General features: G+C 46.5%; 1 protein-coding gene across 1 annotated transcript in view; it reads right to left on the bottom strand.

Annotated features, from left to right (window-relative positions):
* Flt3 (fms related receptor tyrosine kinase 3) overlaps nt 1–5,924 on the bottom strand; it is a 49,093-nt gene extending 43,169 nt beyond the window's left edge. The window contains exons 1-2 of the mRNA XM_051162087.1: nt 5,843–5,924; nt 3,990–4,111 (exon numbers count right to left, since the gene is read on the bottom strand). Of these exons, the coding sequence (XP_051018044.1) occupies nt 3,990–4,111; nt 5,843–5,924 (204 nt within the window). The remainder of the gene's footprint in view (nt 1–3,989; nt 4,112–5,842) is intronic.
* Nucleotides 5,925–20,012: the final 14,088 nt, after the last annotated feature.

Raw genomic sequence — 20,012 nt, 5'->3', positions numbered from 1 at the left:
ACCCACCAAAGGGATCCGCTAACTGCAGAACACAGGCAGGACTCATGAGTACATGTGTATGTGGGTGTGAGTTTATACACACCACAGCAGTACAGGAGCCTGCAGAGGCCAAAAGACATCCCTAAGAGGCCATCAGATCCCCTGCAGTGAAGTTACATGTGGTTGCGAGGCATTCTGTGGGTGCTGGGAGTGGAACCCAGGTCCTCTGGAAGAGCAGTAAGGGCTCTCTACTCCTGACACATCTCTCCCTCTCTAAGTAGATACATATTTTTTAGTGCTGGGGCTGGAACCCCAGGCCTCCCATAAGATAGATACCTGTTCTGCCACTGAGCTAAACTCATAGCCCTAAATACATCTTCTTGTTGTTGTTGCTGTTTTATAATTCTGACCTCCAAGATCGAAATAAAATTTAAAAGTAATCAAAGAGCCAGCAGCCAGGCATAGCAACCTCTAACCCAAGACTTGGGATGGATTCGAGTCTGAGGCCATCCTGAGCTACCTAGTTTCAGGCCAATTTAGGCTGGAAAATGAAACCTGGTGTCAAAAAGTGAAAGGTGAGGGCGTGGAAGGAGGAAACCGAGCAACCAGGATTTGGTGGAAAGGCATCAAAATGGAACACAAAACCAAAGCAACCCCAACCACGTTGGAAATAAATCACAAAACTATGATGAAAAGGGTAGGACAGAGAAGAACTCGTATACACGATAGAGAACTTTGGACAATACACGTTGAATATTACAGCAAAAGACAAAAAAAAAAAATCACTATGCACAGAACCCATACATATCTCCTCTATACCCACTGGGTACTGGTTGGTCAGTACTTTTGAGACTCGGTTATAAAATAGGATGGAGGGCCGGGCGTTGGTGGTGCACGCCATTAATCCCAGCACTTGGGAGGCTGAGGCAAGTGGATCTCCGTGAGTTCGAGGCCAGCCTGGTCTACAGAGGGAGTTCCAGGACAGCCAGAGCGGTTATATAGAGAAACCTTGTCTCAAAAAACAACAACAACAACAATAATAATAATAACAACAACAAACAAACAAACTAGGATGGAATAAGTAAATAAGCATATTGCAGGCCTGAGCAGGTCTCTCGCTTTCAGAGAGAAGTACAAAAGAGAAAGGGGTTAGGCTGGCGTGAACCCTCACTGTGTTGTATTGATACCAGTTATCAGCATTAACTTAGGGGAGAAAGAGACAGCAGCCACGGAAAGTCATGAGGTGCTGAGGAGTGCCCCCCTGAATGGTCTCCAGATCTAAGTACTAAATGTCATGAGCCTGCGATAAACTAAAGAGATAACTCAGTAAATAAACACAAACTGGGGAGAAGGCATAGCACTTCCTCATAATATATAAATCCTATTAATAAAGCTGAAAGCCAGGCGTCTACCAAGGGGGCTTGGCCATCCGAAACACCACTGGACTGTAAGATCTCCACAAAGGTGTCTCAAGAACTAATAAGCCAGCCGGGTGGTGGTGGCGCACACCTTTAATCTCAGCACTCGCACTCAGGAGGCAGAAGCAGGTGGATCACTGTGAGTTCGAGGCCAGCCTGGTCTACAGAGTGAGTCCAGGACAGCCAAAGCTACACAGAGAAACCCTGTCTTGGGGAAAAAAAAAAAAAACCAAAAACCAAAACACAACAACAAAAATACATGTACATAGCTATTTTCTTATGTTGGAAATACAGTACCACACAGTTCTCTTGTGTCCATACTGAGATGTGAACTTGGGACTCAACCTGACCTGAGGTGACCAGACAATGAATATACAACAGATCCACTGACAAACAGGAGGATACGCTGGGATCGGGTGGGACGTGCCCTGCGATGGAGGCTGGAAATTCACTATGTCTATTATATACAGTCCACAAGGAGGCAGGGGTCCATGTACGGGAGCAGTGTCAGGCTGCAGTCACCCAGGAGGAAGAAACTGTGCTGGATGCTTTCTGTAGTGGCTGTCACATCCTTACTCAGCCCTTGCCCGTCTCTCCCCAACCCCCTCACCTCCCCCACTCACTCATCCCCTCACCCCCAACCCCCACCCAGGCTGACCTGGATGGGGAAGGCTTTGCCATCCCTGTGAGTCCCTGACATGGCAGAGCTCAAGGCAACCACACACACAGTCTCTCAGGACTTCAACTGTTCTCCACACTATTATTAATAAGCCAGGTTGTTACAATGCCAATACCTAATTCAGAATTAAAATCAATGATGCTTCTACCAGCAGGGCATGGTGGTACATGCCCTTAATCCCAGCACTCGGGAGGCAGAGGCAGGCGCATCTCTGTGAGTTCGAGGCCAGCCTGGTCTACAAATCAAGTCCAGGACAGCCAGGGCTACTACACAGAGAAACCCTATCTTGGGGGGGGGGGGCGGGGAGTTTCTGCCATGAAAAAAATGTTTTAAATTGATATAATATATGTGTATATGTGTGCATTACTGCTATTTAAGCCCATTTCATATTGTTTTTATCAAATCTAAGATTATTTCTAATCTCTGATACTTGGGGGTAGGTAAGGAAAAATCATATATTTTTCTATCTCTGTGAAAGAAAACAGAGTTAGTGCATCTTAAGCTGGAAACATCCACAGAGTTGGCTGATATAGTCTTATTTGTGTGTAGAAATGTCTAATATTTTCAGTTCTCTATCTTGAAAGCTTCCTTCATTTGCATACACTCACCACACGTATGCTTGAAGAAGTAGGCAGATGGGAATAGCATGTCAGATGACTAGTGTCGCAGAGGGGGCTGGAGAGATGGCTCTGTGGTTAAGAGCACTGACTGCTCTTCCAGAGGACCTAGGTTCAGTTCCCAGAACCTGCATGGCAGCTCACAGCCTTCTGGAATTCAAGTTACAGGGATCCAATGCCCTGTTCTGGCCTCTGTGGGCACCATGCATTCAGGCAAGACACCCATACATATAATAATAATAATAATAATAGTAACAATAACAATAACAATAACAACAACAACATTTTTAAAGAGAGAGTAACAGGCTGGAGAGATGGAGAGACAGCCCAGTGGTTAAGAGCACTGGCTGCAGAGCTAGGTGTGGTGGCGCACGCCTTTAATCCTAGCACTTGGGAGGCAGAGGCAGGAGGATTGCTGTGAGTTCGAGGCCAGCCTGGTCTACAAAGCAAGTCCAGGACAGCCAAGGCTACATAGAGAAACCCTGTCTTGAAACCCCTCCCCCCAAAAAAGAGCACTGGCTGCTCTTGCAGAGAACCCAGGTTCTATCTCCAGCACTGACAAGGGGGCTCACAGCTGGAGTTCAGAAGGAGATGTGACACCCTCTTCTGGCCTTGGTGGGCACCAGGATGCACATGGTGCACATACATACATTCAGGCAAAACACTCATACGTGTCAAATAAAAATAAAAACAAACAAATCTTTAGAGAAGAAAAGGGAAACGTAGCCAGTGTAATGGCTCAGTGGGCAAAGACGCCGGCTGTACAGTGAGGGAACCAACTTGCGCTGATCAACCTCCGACCATCATGTGTGGCACAGGCATGCACACGCACACACACAACAGGCACCCATGCATACACATACATGCACACATACATGCATGCACATACATACATACACACACAAACAAATAAATAAATGTAAAGGAGGCAGAGGGGGAGGGGGGGGGGGGGAAGGGGAGGAGAGGGAGAGGGAGGTCGAGAGAGAAACGCTCACCACTTCTTTACACTGGGTATAGGTGGCCCTTTCAAATGCACGCCCACAACAGAATGTACCATGGGTCTCCCCATGTGCACACATATGTACAAATACACCGACCCTCAGTGCACGGGAGTCTAGCTCATAGCCTCTCGCCCCCCAGAATGTGGTTCTTGATGCCATGGGTAGTGAGGGAGCTGGCAGTATAGATGCTGGCGTGCCCACTAAGAGTATGTAGTCTGCTAACGGGATACAAAGTGTCTGCTTAGCCAGCGCAGGTCTCAGCAGCCTACGAAGCCGCATGTCCACGTTACTTTACCATGATATAGGCTGGTGACGTTGCCGAGGACGAGCCATTGTTCTTGTGACTGATTAAGACACACTGGATCACAGGCAGGTCTTGGTTTGCAAAGGTCTCCAGAATCATTACTGACAAAACACCTGTAAAGGAAAACAGAGACCATGACGTTGGTACATGCACGCCTTGGAAAGAAAAATCAACATCGGTCTTACCACAGAACAAAGACACAAAACGCTGTCAGGGAAAATGGGCCAGCAGAAAAGAACACAGGAAGTGGAGTTTCCTGAAAGCCAGTACTCTAAGTGAGGAACAGAGCCAGTGAGAGCAGCCGGTCCCACAGAAGCCTCAGCGGCGGTGGCAGCGACGGATATGTGCTGTGCAGTGTGGTGGCTGCTGGCTGGTGATGCCAAGAAACTGTTGTTGTTAACGCTGGGGTCCTGCAGTGGGGAGGGCGCTCTCTTTCTCTCTCTGCTGCTCTCTGGCTCTGTCTGTCTGTCTGTCTGTCTCTTTCCTTCTGTTGGAGATCACAGAAAAGACCTCAGAAATGCATGCTAGGTGACCATTCTATCAATGAGAACTCTCCAGCGAGGCACACCCCAGCCCTAAGCTCTCAAGTTTAGGCATCTTCAGAGCCCTACTGAGGTATTTGTCTATTTATTTTTAGTTATTTTGAGCCAGCATACAAAGCAGTGCGTTTCATCATGGAATTTTTTTCCTCGTGAGTTTTGCTTAACCTTTTTGGTCAAGTCTCTGACCCTGTGATCTGAGTCTCAGTTACTATCCCGATCCTTTCTCATCACACTCTCCATGCTTGTAAAACTGTGCCTGTGCCAGGAGCGGTGATGCACTCGGGAGGCAGAGACAGGTGGATCTCTGTCAGTTTGAACCCAGCCTGGTCTATATAGCACACTCTAGGCCAGCTAAGGCTATATGGTAAGACTCTATCTCAAAAAAAATCAACCAAGCCAGGTGTTGTGGCACACATCTGTAATCTCAGCACTTGTGAGGCAGAGGCTGGTGGATCTCTGGGAGTTTGAGGTCAGCCTGGTCTACAAAGCAAGTCTAGGACAGCCAAGGCTAACACAGAGACCCTGTCTCGGAGGAAACAAAAAAAAAAGAGGCACTGTCCTCAGATGCTCCTGCTGGCCACACATGGGACTGTAGTTGTGTCACATTCTCAATAACTGCTATAATGTGATCGGCAGTCTCTCCATTACTTGAAATGTTATCACTGTTGCATGTATGCATGTATGCTGGCACACTGCATGTGTGTGTTGCCACAAGTCAGGTAGCTGAGCCTTGGCGGCAAGCACTTTTGCCCACTGTATCATCTTCTGCCTACAGGACTTTCGCTCTTCATAGGATAGTAGGTGTGGCCTACACGGGGGCTTTTTTTTTTTTTTTGAGACAGGGTTTCTCTGTGTAGCCTTGGCTGTCCTGGACTCACTTTGTAGACCAGGCTGGCCTCGAACTCACACGATCCACCTGCCTCTGCCTCTGGAGTACTGGGATTAAAGGCGTGCGCCACCACCGCCCGGCTGGCTCTTTCTTTTTCATTGTTGAGACAGAGCTGCCCTGTGTCTCTTGCTAGTCCCAACTTCTGCCTTAGGCTCCCAAGCGCTGGAGTGCCGGGTGTGAGCACACCTGGGCACACTACGGCTTTAACTGCCCGGCTGACGGGCAGCATTCAGTAGTATCCTTCCCGGGGCTTTAAAAACATTCTCTCATTTCTTGTACTGTGGTGATGGACTCTGCTCGGAGATCTTGACCAAGTCCAGTTTTGTAAGCTTTATTTTTGATTTTGAAAAGTCATGTGTCTATGTGACATGTGACATATTTTAACATGTGTGCACTCTACAGTTGCACTGCACTGGCGTCTTTGGTCTCTGTCTTCCTGTTGGTCCTGCTGAGGTTCATCAGTTCATCACTCTGCGTTACATCGACTTTCACCATGGCTTTGCTTCTCTCGTTCACTGATCTTTAATTCTGGTCATGACTATGTTCTTTATTTTGCTTGGACACAGCTTGATTTGCTATTTTCTTTCGTTTCTTCTTGTTCTTGTTCTTCTTCTTCTTTTAAAGATTTGTTTATTATTATGTATAGTGTTTCACCTGCATGTATGCCTACACACCAGAAGAGGGCACCAGATCTCATTATAGATGGTTGTGAGCCACCATGTGGTTGCTGGGAATTGAACTCAGGACCTCTGGAAGAGCAGCCAGTTCTCTTAACCTCTGAGCCATCTCTCCAGCCCCCCAACCTCCTTTTTTGTTTTGTTTTGTTTTGTTTGTTTTTCAAGACAGGGTTTGTCTGTGTAGCCTTGGCTGTTTCGGACTTACTTTGTAGACCAGGCTGGCCTCGAACTCACAGCGATCCGCCTGTCTCTGCCTCCTTTCTTTTGTTTTTATGGTTGAACATGAAGCCATTCTTTGAGATCTTTATAATTTTATAGTTGCTCTCTCCTGTAACCCCAGCACTGAAGAGACTGAGCAGCAAGACAATTTCTGTGAATTTGGGACCAGTGTGGGCTATAGAGTGAGACTCTGTCTCAAAACAAACAACTGTGACACTGCAGCTAAACACTATAGTCAGTGACTGAAGCCACCCACATAGCACCATATTAATCTCATTTTCACTGTGATTCAGTTTAAAACACATTTGATTTTCTGATTCCTTCTTGACCCCTGAGCTCTTAGAAGCCATGCTTTGGTTTCCCAGATACATTTTTCTGCTAGCATCTTTTAATTCAGTACCATTTCAGTCAAAGAATGTATCCTTTATGTCTGGAGTGTTTCTTCTTCTCCTCCTTCTTCTTCTTCTTCTTCTTCTTCTTCTTCTTCTTCTTCTTCTTCTTCTTCTTCTTCTTCTTCTTCTTCTTCTCTTCTTCTTTTCTTCTTCTCTTCTTCGTCTTCTTCTTCTCTTCTCTTCTTGCTCTTCTTCTTTTGGTTTTTCGAGACAGGGTTTCTCTGTGTAGCCTTGGCTGTCCTGGACTCGCTTTGTAGGCCAGGCTGGCCTCGAACTCACAGCGATCTGCCTGCCTCTGCCTCCCGAGTGCTTGGGTTAAAGGCGTTCATCACCACGCCCAGCTCCCTCATATTTTTGTTTTAATTAAAACTTTATTCTAAGGCTGGAGAGATGGTTCAGCAGTTTAAGAGCACTGACTGCTCTTCCAGAGGTCCTGGGTTCAATTCCCAGCAACCACACGGTGGCTCACAGCCATCTACAATGAGAACTGGTGCCCTCTTCTGGTGTGCAGGCATACATGCAGGTGAACCAATGCACCTTATCGGGGTTCTTTACAAGAGCAGAAATGACCCAAAGACAGATGCATGACCAGAGCTTACCCCGGCATGGGGAACAGGTCCCAAAAGCTGGGAACCCGGAGCACACTGCACAGCCTGCAAGCAGCTCAAAAGAGTTGGAGAGTGTCCTTTCCAGGTGCCTCGGTTGGTCTAAACCTCCTCCAGGCAGCTCTGCCGCTTTCTGTGTCTCCCAACCAGCTTGTTGATCAAGATTGTCCCAAGAGTCTTCTTTGCAGCTTGTACTGCTCACTCTGTTAGGCACCTAGTGAATTTCATCAGTTTCAGGGACTTCCTGAAGCTGTTTTGAGTTGTTTACCTCCCTGCTTAAAGATCTTCCCTGTGGTCATTCAGAAGAAACTGTTACGCAACGCTACTCCGACGACAAATAATTTGTATCCATGATATACAAGTCGCTCTTAAAACCTCATAATAAGAAAATACGGGCTGGACAGTTGGCTCAGTGGTTAAGAGCACTGTCTGTTCTTCCAGAGGACCCGGGTTCGATTCCTAGCACCCACATGGCAGCTCACAACTGTCTGTAACTCCAAGATCTGACACCTTCACACCAATGCACATAAATTAAAAAAGAAAATACACAGTCCAGTAACAAAGTAAGGTAATGATTTGAGTGCATGGAAATTGTGTCGCCTTGTCAGGCATCCAGGAAACACAAATCAAAACCACAAGTTGCTACATCCTTATTAGAATGGGGGGTGGGGTGGGCGTGTCTATGACATAGATTGAGAAGGGAACTGGGAAAAAACCAGAAAACCGGCTGCAGCACATGCGGGCAATAGTGTCGAGCAACTGCAGTCCCCATGTGCTCTTGGGGCAAAAATGGCACCACTCAGTTAAGACAATAACAGCTCAGCGTCTATACACCCTCAAATCCGTCCATCCAATACCAGGAGGAACGAACACTACATCCATGCGAACCGTCTGCTCTTGAGTTTCTATGAAACCACTCATAATCAACAGAAACCAGGAGAAAACCCAAGGCCAGAAAGCAGCTTCGCACTGCTCCAGAATAGCATGAGGAAATCTGAGAAAAATTACCATAGGCCAGACATAGTGGCACACATCTTTAATCCTGGCACTCAAGAGGCAGAGACAGGTGGACCTCGTGAGTTCTAGGCCAGCCTGGTCTAAACAAAAGAAAACCAAATACATTATTTTATGTCAATAAACAAACTCAAAAGACCATGTGTTATACAATTCCACACGTGATCTTCAGAAAAGAGGGGAAGTGACAGCAGAAAAGAGATTATTGGTTGCCAGGGGTTAGGTATGGTGGGGGCTGGGTTGACAATGAGCATAAGGGAAGCGAGGTGTGGGGTGGTGGGGAGGGGGTGGGAGGGAGGGTGGTGGGGAGAAGGGGGGGGAGTGGAGATGCCCTGCATGTGGATAGTGATGGCGATTGTTTGTTCCTAGTAAACTCTGGAAAGCAGCCGTGTTACACGGTGACATCACTGTAGAAGCACAACTTGTCGCACCTGCCTTTGCACCTGCCTTTAAAGGTTGACACAGAACTTGACATCACTGACTCAAAGGCTCTTCCCCAAGAATCCATTGCAAAGCCTCAGCGGAAATTCCCAGGTTATCACTGCAAACCCATGTGGTCCTGAGGGAGGTTTGGGATTTAAAACGATGGGGAGGCTCACACAGAATCAAACGCTCTGAAAGGGAAAGAATGGCATTGGGGAGGGTACTTTCAGGGAGGTGACATGCAAAATCAAATTTTAGGCTAAAGCAACTCTCTCTCAAGAAACCCACGCTTTCTCTTGTGTGGTCCCATCCCTCCACCCGCTTGACTGATGAGTAAGTCTCTATTAAAATCTTTTTATAGCCAGGCGTGGTGGCGCATGCCTTTAATCCCAGCACTCAGGAGGCAGAGGCAGGCAGATCTCTGTGAGTTCGAGGCCAGCCTGGTCTAAAAAGTGAGTCCAGGACAGTCAAGGCTACACAGAGAAACCCTGTCTCGAAAAAAAAAATCTTTTCTTAATAAACTACAACTTTGCTTCCCCCAAACCCCAAATCCAGTGAGGTATTGCATGCCTGTAAGCACCCCTCAGTTGACAGCCCTCAAGAGGCAAAGGCTGAACTGTTGCCTTAACTCTTAGGCAAGTCTACACAGATCCAAAGCTGGCGAGCTAGACAGTGAAGCTGTGTCTCCACAAACAAACAAACAAGCACACAACCCAAAGTAGATAAATAAATATGTGATCCCAATAACAGATCTATGGATGTAGATTGTATAAAACAGATAAAAGTCTAAGACATCTTGTCTAACTTTCTTTCTTTCTTTCTGTCTTTCTTTCTTTCAAGATTTATTTATTTATTATGTATACAGCGCTCTGCCTAATTGTACCCCTGCAGGCAAGAAGAGTGCATCAGCTATCATTATAGATGGTTGTGAGCTACCATATGGTTGCTGGGAATTGAACTCATGACCTCCCGAAGAGCAGTCAGTGCTCTTAACCACTAAGCCATGTCTTCAGCCCCTTTCTTTCTTAATACAAAGAAAAGTTCTGAAATTACTGTGTATGAGTGTTTGCCTGAATATACCACATGCCTGATACCTGTCGCCTAGAACTGTAGTCACAGATGGCTGTGAGCTGCCACGAGGGTGCTGGGGACAGAACTGAGTCTCCTTTCACCCTCATTTCCCATGCAAGCAGTAGGCACACCCCAACATTTTGCCTTCTCTCTCTCTCTCTCTCTCTCTCTCTCTCTTTTTTTTTTTTTTTTAGTTTTTTTTAGGTTTTCTTTCTTTTTTGTTTGTTTTTGTTGTTGTTTGTTTTTTGTGTTTTGTCTTTTTGTTTTTCCAGACAGGGTTTCTCTGTGTATCCTTGGCTGTCCTGGACTCACTTTGTAGACCAGGCTGGCCTTGAACTCACAGTGATCTGCCTGCCTCTGTCTCCCAAGTGCTAGGATTAAAGGCATGTGCCAACATGCCCAGCTTTTTAGTTTTTTAAGACAGGGTTTCTCTGTGTAGCCTTGGCTGGCCTTCTCTTTTTAATAATTTATTTATTTGTAGTCTATGTACATTGGTGTTTTGCCTGCATGTATGTTTGTGTGAGGGTGTCAGATAGGAGCTGCCGTGTGGGTGCTGGAAACTGAACCCGGGTCCTTTGGAAGAGCAGCCAGTGCTCTTAAGCACCAAGTCATCTCTCCAGCCCACATTTTATCTTCTTGATTATCCTCAGATCTGCCATCAGGTCAGCCTCTGGATTACCATTACTACACTAAAAGTCTTTTGTTGTTGTTGTTTTGTTTTGTTTTTGTTTTTGTTTTTCGAGACAGGGTCTCTCTGTGTTAGCCTTGGCCGTCCCGGACTCACTTTGTAGACCAGGCTGGCCTCGAACTCACATCGATCCGCCTGCCTCTGCCTCTCGAATGCTGGGATTAAAGGCGTGCGCCACCACGCCCGGCACGCAATTTCCTAGCTGGGTCTAGACAGTTCAGAGGACCAGCTCTCCATCTTCTACACTGACAGCACATGCCCTCCACTCAGCTAGCAGCCGGGTTCTTACCTTGTCTGCACTCACAGATCCCTTTAAAAAAATCAGTGGCAGAAATGAACACTTCTCTAAAGAATAAATCAATAAGATAATGTGGTGACAGAGAGGGAGAGTGAGAGCTACAGGGACAGGGAGAATGGTATCAGTCAGAGGTTCTTGGTCTCCATGATAAAGACCAGGCTCTGGGCCGGAAAGATGGCTCTGTGGGCACTATCACCGAGCATGAGAACCCGAGTTCTGATCCCTGAGACCCACACGGTGGAATGAGACAACCAACTCCCTCATATTGTCCTCTGACCCTCATACACACACACACACACACACACACACACACACACACACACATACGCATACCATACACACACATACACACACATACACACAAATCACATATGCACACAACAAACACACACACACACACCACATATGCACACCACACATATACACAACACACAACACACACTAAATAAGTATAGAACATTATCTCCCTGACTTAGGACTTTATAAAGGAAAGCCACTGTAACCCTAGAGACCTTGTTCACTGTGCCCCAGCAACCAAGACTGGAATTATAGTTTTTCCTCCTTGCCTTTGTTACCTCCTTTCTATATCCTCCTTCTGGGACCGTCCTCACCCGCTGCTCTCCCGCCATCAATCACACATCTTCGCAGCCGTGGCTGGAATGGTCTCCGCTGAGAAGCTGGGGGTTCTTTCCTGTCTGGGTTAGAGGCTATGCTTCTGGAGATGTTTCTAAAACTGTATCCCACGTCCAGCTCTGTGTCTGAGCTGGCACCTCGGCACTAGCCTGTGAATCCTTTGAAGGCAGTGCTGGGCCGCTGTGTGGCATCTTGCAGAGCCGGACCCACCAGCACTCCAGTGCAGAGCCGCCAGACCCACCAGTGCTCCAGCGCAGAGCCGGACCCACCCGCACTCCAGTGCAGAGCCGCCAGACCCACCAGTGCTCCAGCGCAGAGCCGGACCCACCCGCACTCCAGTGCAGAGCCGCCAGACCCACCAGCACTCCAGTGCAGAGCCGGACCCACCCGCACGCCAGTGCAGAGCCAGACCCACCCGCACGCCAGTGCAGAGCCGGACCCACCAGCACGCCAGTGCAGAGCCGGACCCACCAGCACGCCAGTGCAGAGCCAGACCCACCCGCACGCCAGTGCAGAGCCAGACCCACCAGCGCTCCAGTGCAGAGCCGGACCCACCAGCACCCTTCCTTTCTACATTTTGAGTCCTGAGATGTCTATCAGCATTTCCACTAAGGGAAACCTGACTCTGGTCCCAGAGGATTTTTCCCCCTCCAAGACAAGGTTTCTCTGTGTAGTCGTGGCTGTCCTGAAACTTTCACACTCTGTAGACCAGGCTGACCTCAAACTCACAGCCTCCCTGCCTCTGCCTCCGGAGCACTGGGATTAGCGCCACCACCGCTGTCGATCACAGAGGATTTTGAAGACTGAATTTGGTGGCTACCTTAGAATTAAAAATTTGGTGGCTACCTTAGAATTAAAAGTCAGTATTTGAGGGGCTGGAGAGATGGCTCAGATGTTAAGAGCACTGGCTGCTCTTCCAGAGGTCCTGAGTTCAATTCCCACCAACCACATGGTGGCTCACAACAATCTATAATGTGATCTAATGTGCACTGTATACATAAAAAATAAACAAATCTTTTTAAAAAAGAAATTCTTTTTTTTTTTTTAAGTCAGTATTTGAGAGAAAGAATACCACGCTCCAGTGTAGACTATAAATAATTCTGTGGTGGGTTCTTGGCTCGCAATCAACATAATAATGATAGTAGTGAAAAAAAATTTTTAAAAAAACTGTTTAACACCACCACCCCCCAATACCAATAGTTCCTCTTTTCAAGTCTTATGCAATTCTTCTCGCCACAAAAGAACATTGTGTGTGTTCTTTACATTATTTTTATATTTCCTTCTCATGTGTTGGTATCTAAAGGGCAGAATGGTATGAGTCAGGTTAACGACCATCCGTGGCCTTTAAACCAGCCTTTGTTATTTCAGTAGCAGCGAGGAGACAGCTACCAGCCACCGGGGAGACAGCCACATCACCCAGGGCCAGGGCTCACGCCCTGTCTCCTAAAGGAAGAAAAACTTTTAACCTCGCAAGCGTGGCTGAAGCCTCCTTAGGAGCCAGTGAGGGGGAAAGTCTAAAGATGTACACATCTGCCAGGCCGGTGACCCCAGCACTTCAAGGCTGAGGTAGCAGGAACTCAACCATGCGAACCTTGCCTGCGAAACTCTACCTCAGGAAAAAAACAAAACAACCCCCCCCCAAAAAAAAACCCTACCGCCCATACCAATAACAGCTCAGACTCCAAACGAGCTTCCCAGGGAAACCCCTGAGAGTCACGTGCTTATCTGAGTGAAGGGCAGCAGCCGGAGCAGCAGGACCAAGCGATGCAGTGGGCCAAGGCAAATTCATATTCCTATTATCTGCAAGACCTTGGTGACTCCTGAGGACTGGGCGTGGTAGCACACGTGCCTGTAGTCCCAGTACTAAGGAGGCAGAGGCAGGAGAGTCCGGCAGCTTGGGACACCACCTGAAGAACTTTTCTCAAACAGACCAAAAGAAACCAGGCAGTGGTATATTGCACCTTTAATCCCAGCACTTGGGAGACAGAGACAGGTGGATTTCTGTGACTTTGAGGCCAGCCTGCTCTTCAGAGCAAGTTCCGGGGCAGAGTCACACAGAGAAACCACGTCTTGAAAAGGGGGGAGGGAGCAGTAAAAGGTAATATTTTACTTTGTATGCTAATTAATTTTAAAATTTAAGAATAGAAGTTTGAGCTGGGCGTGGTGGCGCATGCCTTTAATCCCAGCACTCAGGAGGCAGAGGCAGGCAGATTGCTGTGAGTTCAAGGCCAGCTTGGTTTACAAAGTGAGTCCAGGATAGCCAAGGCTACACAGAGAGACCCTGTCTCAAAAACTCCCCTCAAAAAATAAATAAATAAATAAAAGTTTGAGTCAGGTGGTGGTGACTCACACCTGTAATCCCAGCACTTGGGAGGCAGAGGCAGGCAGATCTCTCTGAGTTCATAGACAGCCTGGTCTACAAAGCAAGTCCAGGGCCACCAAGGCTACACAGAGAAACTCTGTCTCAAAAAAAAAAAGAAAGAAAAAGAAGAGGGGCTGGAGAGATGGCTCAGAGGTTAAGAGCACTGTCTGTTCTTCCAAAGGTCCTGAGTTCAAATCCCACAACCACATGTTGTCATATAACCATCTAAAATGAGATCTGGTGCCCTCTTCTGGGGTGCAGGTGTACATGCAAGCAAAATACTATATACATAATAAATCTTAAAAAAAAAAAAAAGAGTTACCGCACATGGTGGCACATGCCTTTACTCCCAGCACTCAAAGGCAGAGGCAGGTATATATGCGTGAATTGAGCCCAACTGGTCTACATAGTGAGTTCCAGGCCAGCCAGGACTGCCTAGTGAGACACTGCCTCAAAACAAAACAAATTAAGCTAAGTAATATGTAGGTATTCTGAGTCAACAAGAATGCGATCTACCCATCTTCCACCCTCCCTCCATCCCTTTTCTTTCTTCTTTGAGGGCAATCTCCGACATCAAATCTTATTCCCTTGTCAGAGACTCCTGCCACACTGATATCTGAGCATCATTAGGGAGTGAAGACAGGAGCGGGGATGGTACAGGGTGGAGTTCTCAGTGGAGCACAAACAGTCCCTGAAAAGAAAATATAGCAACACATTCTGTTCAAAGAACCACTTAGAAAACTGCTTCTTGCTAGGTGCCATGGCCTGAGCTACAGAAGCTTAGGACCAGCCTAGTTCACATAGTGGAAAGACCGTCTCAGAAAACTCAAAACCACCCCCCCTCCCCCAGCTAGGCTTCAGAATGTACCCTTATAGTCTTTGCACTTAAGATGCTGGACCAGGGGGATCAAGAGTTCAAAGTCGGCCAGGCACGGTGGCGCACGCCTATAATCCCAGCACTCGGGAGGCAGAGGCAGGCGGATCTCTGTGAGTTCGAGGCCAGCCTGGTCTACAAAGTCAGTCCAGGACAGCCAAGGCTACACAGAGAAAGCCTGTCTCAAAAGAAAGAAAGAAGGAAAGAAAGAAAGAAAGAGTACAAAGTCATCCTTCACTATATATTAAGTCGGAGGTAAACCTGGCCAGTGTAAGATACACACACACACACACACACGCGCGCGCGCGCGCACACACACACACACACACACACACACATACACACAACTCCCAATGCAAAGTTCTTCTTCCTCACATGCAAAAGATCACATGTGACTTTGCAACAGATGATACATTTGACCGCAACTGCAAGAGTGTTGCTTTGCCCACAGGTGTACAATCCAGTCGATCCACATTTAAGGACTTCTACAAGGTAACACCCCTGGGATTCCTTTTCATTGAAGCGTGCTGTTTCTGTTCCCTTTATTTGCTTTTTACCTTGTGTGTGCATGTGATGTGTGTATGCCCACGGTGCAGGTACGTGCAGGCCACTGTGCACCCCTGGAGGTCAGGTGGCTTCATCGTCCGCCTTGCTGCTTGCTGTGGCATGCCAGCCTGGCTGGCCCATGGCTTCCCGAGGTTTCTCCCATCTCGCTGTTTACCTGGGATTATACACCAAGCTCGGCTTTTAAAGGGGCTCTGAGGACTCAGGCCACTTTCAATCTATAGCTATTTAGTGATAAAAATATTTATTGATATTACCTCTTTACTCATCGTCCCCTAAGCACCCCACCCCACCCCCAAAAAAACATATGAAAACAACTGCTGGAAGGGTAGAGTAACTAAAAAGAAACTTCACAGAGCTGGAGTGCTGGTTCAGTGGTTAACTGGGGTTTGGTTTCCAGCACCCACACATGATCACTTGTCCGCAGCCATCTGTAACTCCAGTCTTAGGGGATTTGACACCCTCTTCTGGCCTCTGTGTGACCTGCACACTCATGGCACATATACATACATACAGATAGGCAAAACATCCATGAATATAAAAATAAATACAAATTTAAAAATAGGGGCTGGAGAGATGACTCAGTGGTTAAGAGCACTGACTGTTCTTCCAGACGACGCGAGTTCAAGTCCCAGCAACTGCCTGGCAGTTCACAACTGTCTGTAACTCCAAGATCTGACATCCTCATACAGACATCCATGCAGGCAAAACACAAATGCACATGAAATAAAAATAATAAATTACGGAGGCTAGAGAGATGGCTCAGTGGTTAAGAGCACTATCTGCTCTTCCAAAGGACCCAGGTTCAATTCCCAGCACCCACATGACAGCTCACAACTGTCTGTAATTCCAGTTCCAAGGGATCTGACACCCCCACACCAATGCATATAAAATAAATTTGAATTATTTAAAAATAATAATAATAATAAATAAAAATAAGTAAAAGAGAGCATCATGCTAAAATGCTTTCCTGAATCAAAATGACGGCTTAGTGCATGAAAGAGCTAATATGCATGCCTAAGCTAAGTTCCATCCCGGGAACCCACACAGTGACAGGAGAAAATTGACTCCTATAAGTTGTCCTCTGACTTCCACCTGTTCACCTCTGACTTCCTGTTCACTGTCACACACACACACACACAACAGACAGAGAGAATGAACTTCTTATTAAAAAAGCAAAACAAAACCAAAATGGCAGCTGGGCATGGTGGCACACACCTAGCACTCAGGGAGGCAGAGGCAGGTGGATCTCTGTGAGTTCAAGACCAGCCTGGTCCACAAAGCTAGTCACGATAGGCAAAGTTACACAGAGAAACCCTACCTCAAAACACCCAAAAACAAAACAAAACAAACAAAAATGGGGAGTGGGGTGCTGACGGTGGCATTGCACACCTTTAACCCTAGCAGAGGCAGGCAGATGTCTGGGTTTGAGGTAGCCTGCTCTATAAGAGGAAGTTACAGGGCAGCCCAAAGCTACACAGAGAAACTCTGTCTTGAACCACCACCACCACCACCCCCCAAAAAAATTTGAGATGATTTTCCTGGGAAAGGCAAAGACTATGGATTTGGTACATAGAATAAAACCGAGACACTGCCATCTCTTTCCTTTTTTAAGACAATGTCCAAAAAAGTTCCGTGCTTGGCACAGAAATAAGCACTTAATAACCTGTATTAAATTAAAAAAACATTTCCCTTAGGTCTAGATTGATTTTTAAGTTGATAATGATGAGATATTATAGACATTGATTCACATTCAGAATTTTAGACACACCAAGTTGGGAACGACATTTTCTTCAAGGCTGTCAAATACAAATAGCTAAAATACTAAAAATGTAACATTTATATAATTCCTGATTGTGTCATGGTTCTTCTTGCTATAGGTAAGTTATTGTATATATGTGTAATAATATAAATGTATATGTAAAAAAAAAAACGTTATTCTATTCATTTTTATTATCCTAAGAAAATATGTAAACCTCCATCTTAAAACAAAACAAAAACAAACAGACAAACAAACAAAACAGATTTGGACTGAAGAGCTGGCTTAGAGGTTAAGAGCACCGTTTGCTCTTCCAAAGGTCCTGAGTTCAATTCCCAGCAACCACATGGTGGCTCATGGCCATCTGTAATGTGATCTGATGCCCTCTTCTGGTGTACTTGTGTACATGCAAGCAGAACACTGTATACATAATAAATACATAAATCTTTATGTACGTGCTGGTGTCCACATAGACCCAGAGGCATCAGATCCCCAGAAGCTGAATTACAGGTGGTTGTGAGCCACCTGACATGGGTGCTGGGAACTGAACCCTGGTCCTCTGCAAGAGCAGTGTGCACTCTTCAGCAGTGAGCCATCTCTCCAGCCCACTCCTTCCCAACTGCCAAGATCACCTGACTGTATCATTTTCAGTTAAACAACAGACAGTGTCAAAGCAATGAAAACATCTTAACTGACAGCAAAGAGCTACTGCAAGCGCTGCGTTATTTATAAAGATCATTCATTAACAGGAGGCAGGAGTTCCCCTACTAACCCTCGGATAGTTTACTACAGGCAGATATGAAGTTCCTGTGGGGAAACTAATAGCTAACCTAAACTCAGATGAGGCAAGAATTAAAACTAAAGCATTAGAGTCAGAGGCCATCAAGGGTCTAGTCCAAACCAAAGGGCCACAGGTTAGAACGCTTGGTCCCCAGTTGGTGGAACGGTTTAGAAAGGACTAGCAGGTGTGGTCTTAGAGGAAGTCTGTCCCTGGGAGTAGGTTTGAGGTTTAAAAAGTCCACACTAAGCCAGGCGGTGGTGGTGCATGCCTTTAATCCCAGCACTCAGGAGGCAGAGGCGGGTGGATCACTGTGAGTTCAAAGCCACCCTGGTCTACAAAGTGAGTGCTGGAAACCTTGTGTTTTGTTTTATTTTGTTTTGGGGGAGAAAATTAAAGTCCACACCATTTCCAGTTAGCTCTCTTTGCTTATAGATCAAGATATGAGCACTCTGGGGGCTGGAGAGATGACTCTGAGGTTAAAAGCAGCTTCTACTGGCTGCTCTTCCAAAGGTCCTGAGTTCAATTCCCAGCAACCACATGGTGGCTCACAACCATCCATAATGAGATCTGACGTCCTCTTCTGGCCTGCAGGCAGAGTGTTGTATACATAATAAATAAATAAATATTAAATAAATAAATATATTTTTTAAAAGATATGAGCACTCAGCTAACGTCTACCCACCTACCACTGTGCTCCCGGCCATGATGATCATGGATTCTATTTCTCTGAAACTGTAAGCACCATTAAAATCTATTTTTGTTGTTGTGTTAAATAAGTTGCCTTGGTCATGGTGTCCCTTTACAGCGAAAGAAAAGTAACTAAGACAGACATTTGTAGCAGGAGTGGAGTGTGGAAGACTTTGGGTCCTTGAACACTGTAAAGAGAGCTTAACACACCGGTCTACTAGGCACTTGGAAGACAATGGTGTTAAGAGCAGTGCAGTCTAGGGAGGCCCAGCTCAGGAAGGTTTAGTAGGGAGGTTGAGGGGGCAGGGGAGCCGACCAGCAAATGGGCCTGAGGCCCATCTTTGCGCTATTTTGGCAAAGAATGTGGCTGCTTTTTACCCTTGTCCTACGAGTCTGTCTGTGACAAACTCCTTTGGCAGACGATATTTCAGGTCGGCCCAATACTGACTGTACCATGTGGTTATCAGTGGTCACTCTTATGCAGGTCTACAATGAAAAGGAGCGAGCAGGGTAGAAAGAAATACAAACATGGACAGTTTGAGAAGAAAAGGAGCATCAGGAAATTTAATGTTGCAGCCAAGTCTTGTGTTCAAAGAGATAAGCAGCTTAAAGAACGGCTTAATGTGAAATGGATTAAAGGCCAAGACCCTATTATTAAACTTTCTTTCTTTCTTTCTTTCTTTCTTTCTTTCTTTCTTTCTTTCTTTCTTTCTTTCTTCTGGGGGTGGTGTTCAAGACAGGGTTTCTCTGTGTAGCCTTGGCTGTCTTGGACTCACTTTGTAGACCAGGCTGGCCTCGAACTCACAGTGATCTGCCTGCCTCTGCCTCCCGAGTGCTGGGATTAAAGGCGTGTGCTACCACGCCCAGTTTATTAAGCTTTCAACCTGCAAAAATGGAATGCATAAGGATTCTTCTGCTCCTAAAACACATGAAAACTTGTTCAACAAAGGAAGTAAACAAATCAAAGTTTAAGCAAATGGACCTCCTGCCCAAGCAGGCAGCAGGGCTTGGCAGCAGAGACCAGGAGGTTCAGGCTATAGAGTCATGAAGAGGGTAAGAGTAAAGCATATGGGGGCTGGAGAGATGGCTCAGAGGTTAAAAGCACTGACTGCTCTTCCAGATGTCCTGAGTTCAATTCCCAGCGACCACATGGTGGCTCACAGCCATCTATGATGTAACCTGATGCCCTCTTCTGGCTTGAGGTGTACATGTAGACCACTGTATAAATAATCAATAAATCTTAAAAAAAAAAAAAAAAGAGTAAAGCGTATGTGGGATCTTCCTCCGCAGTTAGGAGGTCCCTGCATGGAGACCAGCAGAGGCCAAAACCTGTGAGAGTGAAGTCTGGACTGTGTCGAAGACCCTATAGTGCTGGGGATGCCATCGCTGTGCCATACCTGCCAGGGAGAGCTGCAGACCAGCCCGGGGAACCAGCCCAAGCACAAGGCTGGAAGGGCTTTGACAGCAGACACAGGACAGGATTTGGAGTCTGCCCTGTGGGGTTTCAGTTTTGCTTTGATCACTTTTCCTTAGTCT

Source organism: Acomys russatus, chromosome 19 (genome assembly GCF_903995435.1).
Source record: "Acomys russatus chromosome 19, mAcoRus1.1, whole genome shotgun sequence".
In the NCBI taxonomy this organism is placed as follows: domain Eukaryota; kingdom Metazoa; phylum Chordata; class Mammalia; order Rodentia; family Muridae; genus Acomys; species Acomys russatus.
This window is presented reverse-complemented; position numbering and strand designations above follow the sequence as displayed.